Source organism: Rhipicephalus microplus, chromosome 4 (genome assembly GCF_043290135.1).
Source record: "Rhipicephalus microplus isolate Deutch F79 chromosome 4, USDA_Rmic, whole genome shotgun sequence".
Taxonomy (NCBI): Eukaryota; Metazoa; Arthropoda; class Arachnida; order Ixodida; family Ixodidae; genus Rhipicephalus; species Rhipicephalus microplus.
Genome location: NC_134703.1, coordinates 77,652,718 through 77,666,787, shown reverse-complemented (window position 1 = coordinate 77,666,787; position 14,070 = coordinate 77,652,718). Strand labels below are relative to the sequence as shown.

At 48.2% G+C, this 14,070-nt stretch overlaps 1 protein-coding gene across 1 annotated transcript; it reads left to right on the top strand.

Moving 5' to 3' along the window:
• The first annotated feature begins 4,820 nt into the window (after window positions 1-4,820).
• LOC119172164 (uncharacterized) lies at window positions 4,821-11,807 on the top strand. The gene is made up of 4 exons (XM_037423181.2): window positions 4,821-4,979; window positions 9,139-9,420; window positions 10,311-10,440; window positions 10,785-11,807. Exons 1-4 carry the CDS (start codon window positions 4,940-4,942, stop codon window positions 11,026-11,028), a joined length of 696 nt encoding a protein of 231 aa, XP_037279078.1. The 5' UTR covers window positions 4,821-4,939; the 3' UTR covers window positions 11,029-11,807.
• The last annotated feature ends 2,263 nt before the right edge of the window (window positions 11,808-14,070 follow it).

Genomic DNA, 14,070 nt, shown 5'->3' with positions numbered 1-14,070 from the left:
TCTGATGACGTTAAAGAACACTTCAGGTGATTGAACTTTACCGAGCGCGCCAGTACGGCGCCCCTCACAATAATAACGTGGTTTTGGCACGTGAAAACTCAGATAATATTATTTAGGCGTGTAGCCTTATAATTACTTTTGCGGGCAACTTAATAGTACAAAAATATGTTGATATCTCATTCCAGAGACGTCAAAATATTGAAAATAGTCTCAGGAATCGCGAATGTTTAAGAGTAGGACAGGAGAGACATTAAGCGCTCTGACTACAAGTTCATCTAACGAGATTTTAGACAGCGCCTGCATACCCCATTTCGATGTGGACCTTTGTAAACCTTTGTCTGATAAGTCAGTGTTTATATCTAATTAAGGACGAACTGTTCAGCTCAGTTGAAGAGAGCCGAGGACGTTCTTGGCTCCGCTTGTATATGGTTTCTATTAAGCGGCACCACGCAAGAGTCACCACGATACCAACTGGGTGATTTCTAAGACAACTCGCAACCAACATCAAACTGTTTGTGTCATTGCTAGGAAGATTGTCGGTGGACTAAAGGAAGCCTGCGGTGCTTTTTATTTTGTTTTCGCACATAGAGACACATGGAGATACGTTTCACGTAAATATTTTACTCTTCCTAAGTCGCGTTTTAGGCTCACGAAAGCTACATATAAAACGACACGTGGAGACAATCATACGCAAAATAGGTGATTGTTAGAGCTGTTAGACCTATATGATGTTTGTACAGATTAGAGGCAATGGTCCTAGGAAGGTGCTTTGAATTCTTCTAGATGGCACATAAGTTGACGGATGGGTATTCTGCAGCACAAACTGTTTCCTGTTGTTGGTAAAGTTGTGCTTCTTGCTATAAAGAAGCATGACAGAGCCACAGGCTAGGAGTGTCAGGCTAAGAAAAGGCCACTTCTATACCCCTCTAAAATATTTCTCAGCGTTTGGAACAAAGTATCTACAGGCTCGCTGGGATCAATGCGAATAAGGAATACTGCCGATTAGGTAGAAAGGACTTTCTTTGAAAGCCACACTTTCGAGGACGGAAACAGAAACTCGGAAAGATAAAAAAAATTGGTGACATGAAAAGAAATGGCATCTTTTATTGACCTTGGGGGCAGGCTGGTTAAGGACATAGGCCAACAGTCGGGTACGCGACAACATAGAACGACGTTATCCATCTACAAGTCGTGCGCTTACACCTAAATTGAAGGTTACTGTTGAAACATACTGAACAAGGTGAGCGATGAATTAATATTGAGTCAGTGTCTTGAAGTGTCCATGGCCCATTTCACTGGAACTTGACAGTCTAAGATCATAGACTGTCTTGAACATAGCACGCGAGCTCAACGTATGTCGGGAATTTGGTTACAATTTATTTTCTCTTATACTTTAGCCTGTCACACTTTCTTATGCTCTAACGCCGCCTTGCATGTCACATGAGGTTTTCTTGGAGACGGCACGGAGTTAATAATTATGCTAAATTATAGCAAGTATGGCATTTAATGACTAGGTCAACTTTTGGTCAGAAGTGAGTCGCATAAATGTGGTTGCGGTCCGCATGGTGAAGCAGTGGTCATGGTGTCCGGCTGCTGAGTCAAAGGTCGTGGGTTCGGTCCCGTCAATAGGTTGCATTTCGGTGGAGGCTGAATGGTAGAGGCCCATCTCCTGTGAGCTGTCAGTGTCATGTTATTAAGGAACTCTAGAAGGTTGCAATTTCTGGAGCCCTCCCCAGCAGCGTGTCTCATACGCATAACGTTGTTTTGGGACGTAAAACACCAGACATTATAAACGTGGTCGGGATTTGATCCCCTGGTTTCATGCCCAGATGCAGCAAACGTCATAACCACTGAGCCACCTTGATGGCTAGGAACTAATGAAATGAACAGTGAATAGACCTAAAATGCACACCGCCAGAACGCCCACAGTAATATGTTGTACGTTTCATTTTGAAAAAAAATGAATGAAAAATTGAATGACTGTTCTTTGGCCTCGTGAGATAGTTCAAACGGAAAAATGTACACCGAAGGCCAGACAAGACTGGCGTAGTCGAGCTTTGAGCATACTTATTTTATCATCTGAATGAAACACCTTTATCTTTCTCGTGGGAACTTTGGCGCGTTCACATTCGGTGGGAAAATCAAGTCTGCTCAGATAACTACATGACAAGTCCACCCGGCCAGAGTCTGAGAGCACGGAGCACAAGCGTAGAAAAACACAGCTACCGACAATCAGCCGTGTGTCTCTCGTGGAAGCAAGCGATACCAATGTGTCGTTTAAAAAGAACGAGAGAGAAAATCAGAAGTCGCTGATCACCAAGTTCCCACAACTTTCAGTCGACTAAACGGTCCAATGGTCGATATCTAAACTGCAAAGTGTTAACGACGTGCTTTTGTGTAAAAACACCGTAGTCCTGAAAAATATGTGCCTTAACGGAGACAAGAAGCCAGCATTTGTTTGCTTGAATTATGATTTTTTTTTCACACGCTCATATCACCAAACGTACGGCTTGTTTCATCGACACTTACGAAGCTCCAATTCATTGATTGATTGATTGATTGATTGATTGATTCACAGCTCTGAAACAACTTGGGGACCTTTTACAACGCCACATGCTGCAAGTCTTCAGTGAGCTCCGTGCCCGAGACGTTACTTTAGGCTTCTATGGTCGCTCAATCGCCGAAACTAGGAGTTGCACGCACAACTTCGTACTCATAATAAAATGATGCATCTCTGGTTGCGCAGTCAGCAGTACTATCCCCCCCCCCTCCCCTATCGACGTTACTGCCCAACAGGGAAATCGATTTGCTTTCGCTTGCCTCAGGGCTGTATAGACGTGTATTACCCGCGGGCTTTCCATAAACAATTACGACCACTGATAAGGTTTGGTTTCGCACGTTCATAGTTATGCAAACAAAGTTTTCTCTCGAACGTAATGGATGGAAAGCCAGTTTCTGGGAACGCGTTCATCCGACGTACATTTGGAAAGGTTCCACGGGTTCGCCTCCCGGAACGGTTATCGTCGCAAGCGCAAACCCAACCGCGACCGGCACCACCCGTTCGTGTGAACGTCAGAGAGCGTCAATAATGTTGCAACACCCGTATGGTACGTACACAAACTGCAGCGGGGCTCTGCGAGGGCACTATGATAATCAGTCCACGTGGTGCAAGCCAAAGCAGCGGGCGAACCACCTGTATGACTCATCATCACCCTCCCAGCGAGCAATAAGCAATAATAACTTGACGGCAGGAGCAGTTCCGAAGAAATTCACGCAGGCAGGTGTATAGTACAGTGGACCGGACGGTGAAATGGAAGACGAAGAAGAAGAAGAAAAAAAGCAATCGGCCAGCGTAATCGCGTCGCGTACCCACGTAACGCTTGACGTAAGCCGGCCAGCGTCCAATGGCGAGAATGCGTCGGCTACGTCGTCTTCGCGACAACGCATGTCGAGCGCAGTGCGAAGAAGAAGGGAGTGTGCGGAGGAGAGGAGAAATGAGGAGGAGATGCAAGGCGGAAAGACGCGGTCCGTGAAATGGTCGCGAAGACCTTGGGCACCGGTGGAAGTGTTGCCCTTTTTCTCTAGTGCCACCTCCTCTCGCAAGAGGCATGTCTTCGCCACTGCCCTTTTCCTACACGGCCTCACCCACCACGACGAAGATATTTTACTTCGCCAAAGGGCAGGCTTACGTTCTTCTTCTTCTTCTTGCCTAATATTCTTATTGCTGTTGGGACACGTTTTGTTTTTGTTTTTTGCCTTGTAAACGCGGATAATTCTTTCCTTCCTTTCGTTACTGCTCTTGCTCTGTCTCGCTTTACTTTGTTTCTTTTCCTTTTTGTCGTACCGCCGGTTAGCTGGATAGCTCTCCGGCAGCACCTGATTGGAAACCCGTGGACACAAACGGAGGGGATGTGCGATGGTTTCGGGATTCGCAAACTGCGCCCTTATGAAAGTGTTGCGGCGTAGCGATGAGCAAGAGAATCCTCACTAAGAGCAAACATTCACGCTTTGAGTCTAAGCTACAATAATGGCTGTGCCTGCGTGTGATAATGCACTTCCACATCACTGTGTGCGCCGGTTTTGGACTACCCAACAAAGAAATAAAGGGAAAACAAAACCAAACTCCAGCACATTCCAAACACTTCACGCCCAAACCTACTTACACGGTAGCTTTAGTGGTTGAATACGCAACATTCACAATGGAAGGTGAAGCGTACAACGGTAACCACACATTCCGGTACGTTCGGAACGCTCTGCTCTTGCGGCCAGTTACTCGGTTCTTAGATTATCGCAAACGTCCCGTTGTAAACAAACCAACCAATCATAAACGCTTGAAAACAAGTCACGCGTCAATAATAAAGACGCTTAACCCTTCCAAAAAACAAAATAACTCGTTCTTTTTAGTTTTTGTTTCAAGCAAGCCGATCTAGCCGGTGAGGTCCCGATCAAGCGTTCGTGTTGAGTAGAAGAAGAAAAAAAAAAAATCTTAAACCGGCTTGACAGAGGACAACCGGCGTAAGGCGTACGTCCACTCCACGTCATCCGTCGGCCTCGTCTGTGCCGGTAGCCGGCTGTGTAGTGCCCCGCCTGGTGCCTCTCCACCGCATCGTGCGTACACCTGGCGAAAGTGCAAGTGTGCGCAAGATGGAAGAGGAGGAGGACGCCGCGATACAGACGCACGAGTGAGAGTGGCTTTCGTTGGCCCCCCACGTAGGGGGAGGGGAAGTTGTTCGATGCCGAGGGTGGACTCTGCGGTGGCTTGGGGGAGCCCCTTCCCCCTCACACATAGCGCTGTTTACCGATTCTACCCCTGGAGAGCGGTATATAAGAGCGTGGCTGGTCCCTCAGGAGACATCCACACCGAGCTCAGCCTCAGGGGAACTCACAGTACAACCAAATCCTTATTGTAGTGCGCGACACTCTTCAATTCTAAGTCAATATGAGGACCTTCGCACTTTTCGCTGCGGTTTTCGCCTTCGGTAAGTGTTTATAATTACTTTGTTTTTTTCTCCCCACCTGAATAATTACATTCCAATAACTTAATTACTAATTTGTGCATTAGCGGTAATTAGGCCGTTGAGCTTAGCCAATAGTTTCACAGTTGATTTGGTATGCATTTCTAATACTTATATTGGAAACTTAGACGTGGGCTGACTTAGCTGGAACTGATTGGGAGGAACTAATGTGAATCCGAGGTTTCTGATGTGTACAGCTTTCCAACACTAAGTCTAGATGGGGAAATTATTTGACAACTGGTGGTACAGCCTGTATAGCCAGAGATATAAGTTAGGATACCACTGCGGTACTCGACATCCAAATCAGATATCGCGTCTTTTTACTGCAAGGGCGCAAATGTTCTGAGTGCAGCAATACATCGGCGCTCACCCGATCAAATGAGAGCAAGGACGGAATATTTGCAGCGACGGTACCGAGTTAAATCGGCTTCTTCTAGGCACTTGCTTTTTATACCTACAGATAGGTGGCCTGCCTTGCAATCGCGTGTCTTCGCTTCAGCGTATCAGCTTGTCTTGCTCGCAGGCAAAAAACGAGCTCGGGCAGTTTTATTTCTTTAATGCGTCTAGCAGCGAATCTAAATAGTTGAGAAATCTTGTAAAAAGAATATCGGTAGAAAAGAATTCCTAAAAGGTTAAAGCTGTGAAGCGTTGAGGCAAACGGTATTCCACGGAAAGCTTCGAGTGCTTTATTTTGCGCGATGGTTCAAAAACCAGGCCGCGCTTTCAGTTTTTTTTTCATTCTTTTTTTGTAATACTTTACTCGCTTCTTAACTGTGAACTTCCCACTGACAGAGTGAACAGAGAGATAACCATACATGAACTGAGATGTCAAGTGATAGTCGAAGCCACAGAGTGAGCAAGGGGCCAAAGGTACACGATATTTATATATAGAGAGATGGTGCGGAGGAGGATCGGCTGCCTTTGAAAGAGGCGTCTATTTCGTTGCTTTTATCGCCCGTCTGCCGCTTTTCTTGCGACCAGAAGGAGTGCGCTGCATCTCGAGTCGGGCACGTTGCTCACAGGCGCGGCAAGCACCAGCCAGTGTCCCAGTAACCCCAAAGCGGTCCTCGCGAGAGGAGATCGCTCCTCCTTCACCTCTACCGGGCGCTTCTAAAAAACCCCTTCATTTTTTTTCGCCTCAGCTTTCCTTCGTATTCGGCAGTAGTAGCGCTCCACTGAAGGGAGAAATAGCTGCTCGCGAAAGTAAGAGGAACCTCGACACGGCATCTGGCTCTCTCGTGCGCCCTCCACCTCCCTGGACCCGCGTCAGAAAGAAGAAAGCGAAAAAGAGAAAAACGTAAACGCAATCTAGCAACGTTTTTCTTGCTGCTGCTTTTCTCGGGTTAAACCGTTAGCGCGACACCTTATAGATCGTGGGATGACTGTGAGCTCAGAAAGCACTCGAATCATGTTCGTGTCTCCTGGTCTCCTGGTAGTGGATTCCGCCGTGCTTGGGGTCAAGGTACTTGCGCTACAGTCTCGTATTTAGGATTTGGCCGCCCTGAAAGTCCTGTGAACGTTATCTTGTTGGACATTATCTACTGCAAGAACACAACAGTGTGCACTTTTAAAGAAGCCGCCCACATTTCCGCAGATATTTTGCACGACGTGTAACGTCCATCACAAGACACTAAGTCTTTCGTCACGCTACAGTATAAGAGCGTGTCAATATTCCAGATCTCGATAAGAGGACGAAATTTTCCACGCAGACGAAACGAACCTGTCAAAGAAGCCTGCGTTGGGGGAGTAAATGTATTGTTTTCATCTGAGCGAGAATAATATCAGACACTAAATAAGAGAAACGTAGAAGGAACGGGGATAAAACTCACGTACCGCGCATATACACTCCACTCGACGGTCACTAACCCAACGACGTTTCTTGCCTGCACCCGCTCTATCAAACAGTATTGCAGAACCAGGTGCTCTAGAACGTGCAGATTGTGCGGCAAAAACAAGCAAGCAACGGGACCCTCTCACTGCTCGCGCTGTGACCTGACAATGAGCCATTTCGCGCACCATGCAGATGCAAATCGCGTGCTAGGAGCCGATGAAGTCAATCCGCGAGACTCGATACAGCGTCTCGATTCCACGCAGCCGCCGACGGGCTGCCCTGCCTGCTCGCACCGTTTCCAAAACACCTTGAACTCAAACTAACGGGACACGGTATAGTGGACGTGACTGCACTACCGATACGGGCGCGTTAGCTGCTGCGCAATGGTGCAAGACACGTCGTTTCGCAATGGAAGGTTTCAGCCTCTTCGTACGGAGCGAGGACAGGTATCGCATGGATAGCATGGCAGCAAAAGTAGTAGCTAGCCCTCCCTCGATCTCCCTCCTTGCTATCCCGTGGAGTGAGACGATGGCTATAGGGTGAGATGGCACGCGTTCAGGTTCGACCTGATAGGCTTTTTTCTTACTCACAAAAGAGCGACAAACGCTGGCAGCCACTCATGCTGTCTTGTACGCATCCTCTGCATTAGTACGCAGATCGGTGAGCTTACCAGGTGTTTAAGAATGGTCGTCGAACTTTTGAGTCAACTTTCCACATTGCTTAATAGATGATAGAAAACTTTCCATATCGCTTAACAGATGCTAGCGCTGGTCCCATATTAGAGCCAGCACAGCTTTGCGATGGGCTAGTAAAATATTAGTTTTTCGTGTGGTCATTGAGAAAACTATCTCGTCCTGCGCACCCCCGTTTGATTCTTTCCACTATGACAGGTCCCCGGATGAGAATGGCGAATGCCGTCAAACCGGCGTTCAATCGGCACGTTTTCGTGCGCTGCAGCGGACGCAGCTAGTGACGTACACCGCCGTGTGCACTTAGTTTTCGGAAGACCGGTTCTACTTCGCGCCGCTGTCGAGTGCAATTGCGCAAAAATGCGCGGACACGCGCCGCTTATCGCGAAGGACACGCCCTCCCGAATCGGTTCGAACGCGAGGGATCTCTTCGGAAGGCAGCGCGCGTCGCAAGCGGCGCCAGCGAGGGACATGTCGCGGCGCCAGCAGATGCCGAGCGCGCTGGCTGCCCACATTGCGTCTTTTTTTTTTCTCTATCTAGGCCGCCACACCACTGCGTATTTTTAGATAAAGGTCAGACTTCGGCAGAGAGGAAAAAACTTTCAGCACGCCTGCCGGCATGCTGCAACGCGCCGTACACGCTTGTCTAGTGTTCACTTGTATGTGCGTGCGATCGCAACCCGAACGCACAGCTACCAAGAGACAGCAGGGCCGGACGACGCCCGACAGAATATCTAGCGCTCCTGAAGCGGTACACACCTCTGTTCTTTGAAGGTCGCGCAGAAAAACACAAGACAAAAGCGACGACGCTGCCGCTTCCTCGGAACACCGAGCGGGATCCTACCGGCCCCTTTCCAACCAGGTAGAAATTACGAAGACCATTAGACACGCCGAGGCTCAGGCGAGCGCCTGGCGCGCTGTAGAAAGGGAAAAGACGATGAAGACGCTATCGTGCATGCACCGCCCGACAGGGACAAAACTGCAGAGCCGGCAGAAGAGCGCGCGTGCGTCGTCGCGTTTAAAGGAACACGTGCAGATGACTTGAGGGAGGACATAAAACGGGCGTCTTTGAAGAACACGGATGCATCTCGAGCCAAAGATGAGGGCGCTTTTTGCTTGTATTGTTTCTATAGCGGGATATTATCAGCTTCCTAACGAAGAGGAAATGAGCGCGGTTTATAGAGTATGGACAATCTTCGTGCCAATGGACAATCACATATGGCTCATACTGTGGTTCAATATGACTTCACTTTGTTTAATCACAGCATTTTGCGACATTCAGTAGCGTGACAGCCATTCATCAAGACTAGCTTGAAGGTGTGGGAATAGAGATGGAATACGCGAGGAGGTGGGGGAGGAGGAGGAGATGCCGTTTCTTTCGAAACTCATTTTCCGAGTGTGTTTGATTTGCAAAATTGCAAAAAAAAAATCAAGTACAAAGCACGCAGTTACATCGCATGACAAAGCAGGCTCTCTGCTGCTGCCTATCAACCTCTCGTACTTCACACCCGATCAGTTAGGTATACTCTCTCTTGAAGCGTAGTGATCGCTCCTTTACACCAGCAGTGTTTCTGACCCCTGTCATTCTCTTTCTATCATGCAGCCGCCTACCAGGTGAACGGCGAGGCATGCAACTGCCACTTGCGCGAGCTGGATCTCTGCGCGGCGACGTTGCTGCTCTTCAACCAGAACCCATCCGGAGTGGCCACCACCGATGCTGAGGTCGACAAGCAGTGCGGCTTCCTCAAGGAGTCCCAGGACTGCTTCAGGAACTTCACCAGTCGCTGCGCCACCCCCCTGCAGAGGGAACTGATCGGTTTCGTCGCTGAGGGATCCCAGGAGCTCTTCAAGCAGTTCTGTACCAAGGGAACCGAAGTCAGGACCAGTGAGTATACAACCTTAACCAGAAACACATTTCAGTCCTAACCAAATAGAACAGGTTACGTCGATGACAGCCACCGTGAAGTAATCTTTGAGTGACTGTCCATCCGCCTACAAGTCGCCGGTGCTACGTGCTTGTTTGCGAGAAATGCCCAAATTTTGCTCAAGAATCAAGCACCACAAACGTGCAATATGGCGGGTGTGATGCTGCCATTGGTAGAACACTGCTGATTGGCAGTAAACCCGAACACGACTATAGACTACCAAAGTTTCGATATTATCCCATCCGTATTAGTTGACAAGTACCACCAGTCATCAGTCATATTACATGCTTGAAACTATCCCTGCATGCAGGGAAAGCTGCAGCTTACCTTGTGGCTGCAGCTTACCTTATGGAAATTCTTATCTGCTCATGTCGTTTCTTCCTCATATTTACGCACTGCTCACTTTTCCTTGGTCGTTGAACGAAAAGGGAACAAAACGATCGAGTACGTAGCTCTTTTCTCCGCAAGGAAGCAAAAGTTTGTACTCGGGATCAGAGGCCGTGGAAGACATGCAACGTTTCCTTGTTGTTGAGTTGGCACATTCTAGATATGCTTTCACGAAGCAGCTCTTTCCACGTGGTTAAAAAGCCACCAATGCGTGACGTAATATGGCGGCAGCCATCCGAGATTTGTCCAGTAGACAAAGAAGTATCTTCGGTGAGAAACTGAACTTACATTACGAGACACGAATGTAGGGTACTATACCATAACTAACATCGTTCTGAGCAATGAAAGCATTACCGTTTACTCAGCCGCGAATGCATAATTATTGAGAAACCCACCAATCGGTGTCAATTTGGATGCTGAAAACCAATGGGATGTGGCTAATGATTTTTTTTCCTTTTTACAGACTACCTGAAGCACGCTCCTTGCCTTGGCCAGACCCTGCCCGACCAGAAGAAGTGCCTTACCGACATCCAGGCTGGTCTCGAGAAGGTGTCCACCGTTGCTTTCAACGACCGTGTCCCCGCTGCCTGCTGGTACGTTACCGCTCCTTACCAGCGCGTAGCCTTAGAAATAAATTTTCGATCTGGCACAGTGTCGTGACCGCGAGTAATTCAATGCGACGTAAACGTTCACAAGGAGCCAGGTTAAAAAAAAGACTTCAAGAAGCCACAATTACCGTTTTATAAAAGGTTAATTATGCATTACTCATGTAGCAACTTACACGCACCTGTGATAAAAAAATAAGCATGAAATCTCGCGCTTAACATCTTGCGAACACACCCTCCTTTCAAATGCTGCCGGAGTCGCACTCAGTTGCTGGGCGCCTGTTGCGAATGCTAATTTCACCTAAATGATCCGTATTCCTTTTGTTCCGCAGCATGTACAACCGTTACCAGGGCTGCACCCGCAAGGCCGTCTCCAGCAAGTGCGGTGAGGAGGCTATCGAGTTCGGTGAGATCCTCGTCAAGATGGCCGCCTCTGACCTTCCCAACGTTGTGTGCACCTCCTACGGCGAGGGCAACGCCAGGTGCAACTCCCTGCTGCCACCCCCCGGCACCAAGCCTTCTGGCAAGCCGACCTCTGTGCTCTCCCGTCTCTTCTCCGCCTACCTGGGCAACTAGATGGACTGCTGGCAGCAGTGCTGCTCGGCCCTTCTGAAGCTTTCCCTAAGATCGGATGCTCGCGCTCCTACTTCTTCCTCCTACTCCTCCGAAGCGACCACCGAAGCCTAACGGACTCTCACGGCGGTTGTGCTTTTGTTTGAATTTCTTTTACGCTCTGCCCACTTCTGGAAGCCTTCTCGGACGGCCGGTGCGGAACCTGCAGGACTGCCGGCCGGCCTGTCTCGAAAGCATCTCTGAACCACGCTTTTTCCCTCCTTCTGTCACGCTCACCCCGTCTTTTTCGTACGAGGAAAAGAAAGCAGGACAGATATACACGCAGAAAAGAAACACACATAGACACTCTAACGCTTGTCAGCGAAATTAGGGCGCTTCAGAAGAGGTGTTCCTGTACAATGGCATTTAGTTATATTATTAGCGACTGGGAGTAGAAGACCCTGGCGCAAAAGAACAAAAAATACACAAAAACGACTGTAAAAAAGACATATAAGAACGTGGTTGAATAGCAAGTCTCTTGTCTTTGTTTTTCTGCGACTTGTCTTGCCAACTACGTGATCTCAGAAGAGAGAGTGAAAAAAAAAGCAGATAGGTGTTGATGTCACGCAGTCCTTAGGAGTACGAAGCAAAAGAGTAGTGCGAAAGCTCTAGACGCAGTCTGCAAACACATGACCTCTTCGTCATGATGAACAGTGTGTGCCTTGTTCCACGGCTCGACTGATGAGCCTACTCTGTAGGGTTTTTGCGTGAATAAAATTCCTAGTGTTATTACTGTTTTCCAAGTCTGGCTGTCATTGTCCGTCTTCATCAACCACTCTGTGTGAACTGCAGGTTGGTAGAGCTTCGCTCTCCTTGTACAGTTCACTCAGTTTATCAAAGCTGCTTGGAGCAGCTTCTATCACTGAAAAGCTTCTAGCGCTTTTTTCGAAACAAGTCCACCCCCCCCCCCCCCTTCTTCTTTTTATCGCAAGTAACCCTCGTCACTGCCAACGAAACCAACGATGGTTGAAACCTGCGAGCTCGCATGGCACCGTCGAGACGTAGGCTCCTAATGAAATAGCCCGACATTTACGGGTATTTGCACATAAAAAAACGTTACTATCAGTGGTTAGCGAATGACTAAGCATGACGAGAATCTCAGACAGGGCAGTCAACCAATATGATTGATTGAATGCAATTCCCAAGTAATGCGACCCGCTTCTTGACAAGGTTGGTGAGTCAGCGTTGCAAAATGAAAGGTATAGAGTCTCTGCCATAGACCATTAAACAATGCCCACTACTGCAGGCGCCGTAGAGTGTAGTTTAGCGATGGATCAAGCGTAAGATTATGGCACAATGACGAAGAGAATGCGGCAAAAACAAATCTTGTCTTCTACTTTTTTCGCTTTGTAGTCCTCCTTAACACAAAGAGTGCAATATGATTTGTGATCCTGTCGAGTGACAACGAAACCCATGTTCGATCTTGTTGAATGCTTAGATTTCCAGCTTCAAGCAGTCATTGACTCTAACAAAGAGCCCGCTTCCGTGCTCTTGAGAAGCGACAATGTCCGTGAAGTATTGTGTAACATTTTCTTTATAGATGTCACACATCCAATCTTCCTATGAGGTCCATGTTCAGTTAGTTTGCAGGCATATAGATGAGAGATGAACGCTTACTTCTTGTATTCGCCCCGAGATCGAGCGGAGTCGCCGCCTGGTGGCCACTGGCTGAAGCGCACATAGTGTGGATTGCTCCCGGCGTCGTCTGCTATTCACATAGGCTAGCACGTGCGCGTACTTGTGCTCGAAGGGTGGTTTGTCCCACTCTGTAAGGGCAAGAGTAACTGCTTGTACGTTTGCCTAGCACTGTCTACAGAAGCATTTGGCTTTTACTCGCCTGTATATGTACCGCGAAAGTGCAGCTAACCCTACCCTCGATCTTCTATTTTTTCTTGTTTTGTGTTATTTTCCGTCGTTCTCGCGAAGACGTCTGCGGCATCAAGAAGTTTTTGCCCTTACCGGGCCCATTCCGAGAAGACATGACCAGAAGAAGGGTCCAATTCCGGGAATTCGGCCATGGCCCAGCCATGCAAGCGACCAGGACCGACGCCTGATCCATCCCACATGCCATCGAAACGACCAGACCAACGAGCGGGCGAATGTAATTGTGGCGACACCAATGAACCTATCACCGATGACGACGCATTCACAATAGTGGAACTCGACGAGACGGTAGACGATTGGTCGGACATGGAGGACGACCACTTCAAGATGGTAAGCCACCACAAATGCAGAACTGTGGGTATTCCGGTGATTATATCACCTGTAGAGAGCGAAAAAGACTTAAGACAGGTGAACCCTACTGCTTTACATTCTGCGGTGACATCCCTAAGTGACGCTGAGCCAGTTCGGAGTTATTTCACTGCTCAAGGTTCGCTACTGCTTGACGTGGTCACTGAAGATCAAGTAAATGCGCTGTTCAGGTGTGGCAAGCTGTGTGGTGTAGAAGTTAGTGCTCGTCTTCCTAATGCCTACCTGCGAAACACCTGCTTGATCAGAGGTGTTCCGAAGTGGTATACAGAGGCGGATCTTCTCGCATACACGAAACCCCAAGGCGCGATTCACGTCAGGAGGATTGTTAGAAGTTTCTTCTACGAATGAGTTGAAGGTTATACCCACGGACGTGGTGGTACTTGTGTTTACTCCAAACACCAAGCGACCTCAGACTATTAACCTTGGCTTCACTCGAAATGGAACCGCTGAATACACGGAGCCACCACCGAGATGCTTTGAATGCCAACGTTTTGGTCATGTGGCAAAATTCTGTAAAGGAGAGCTGCGATGCAAACGCTGTGGAGTTCCACATGACTTCAAAACTTGCAAGGCGGACTATAAATGCGCAAACTGCAATAGTGACTATCCCGCCAGTTATAGTGGATGCCCATTCCGAATGAGTGCGCTGCATAGACGAAAATCCTTTCTTACGGGGCCTAAACCAAATAAACAAACTACTGCCCCATCCACTGCTCAATCACCTGAGGATTTTCCTCCATTGGTGAAAGAAAG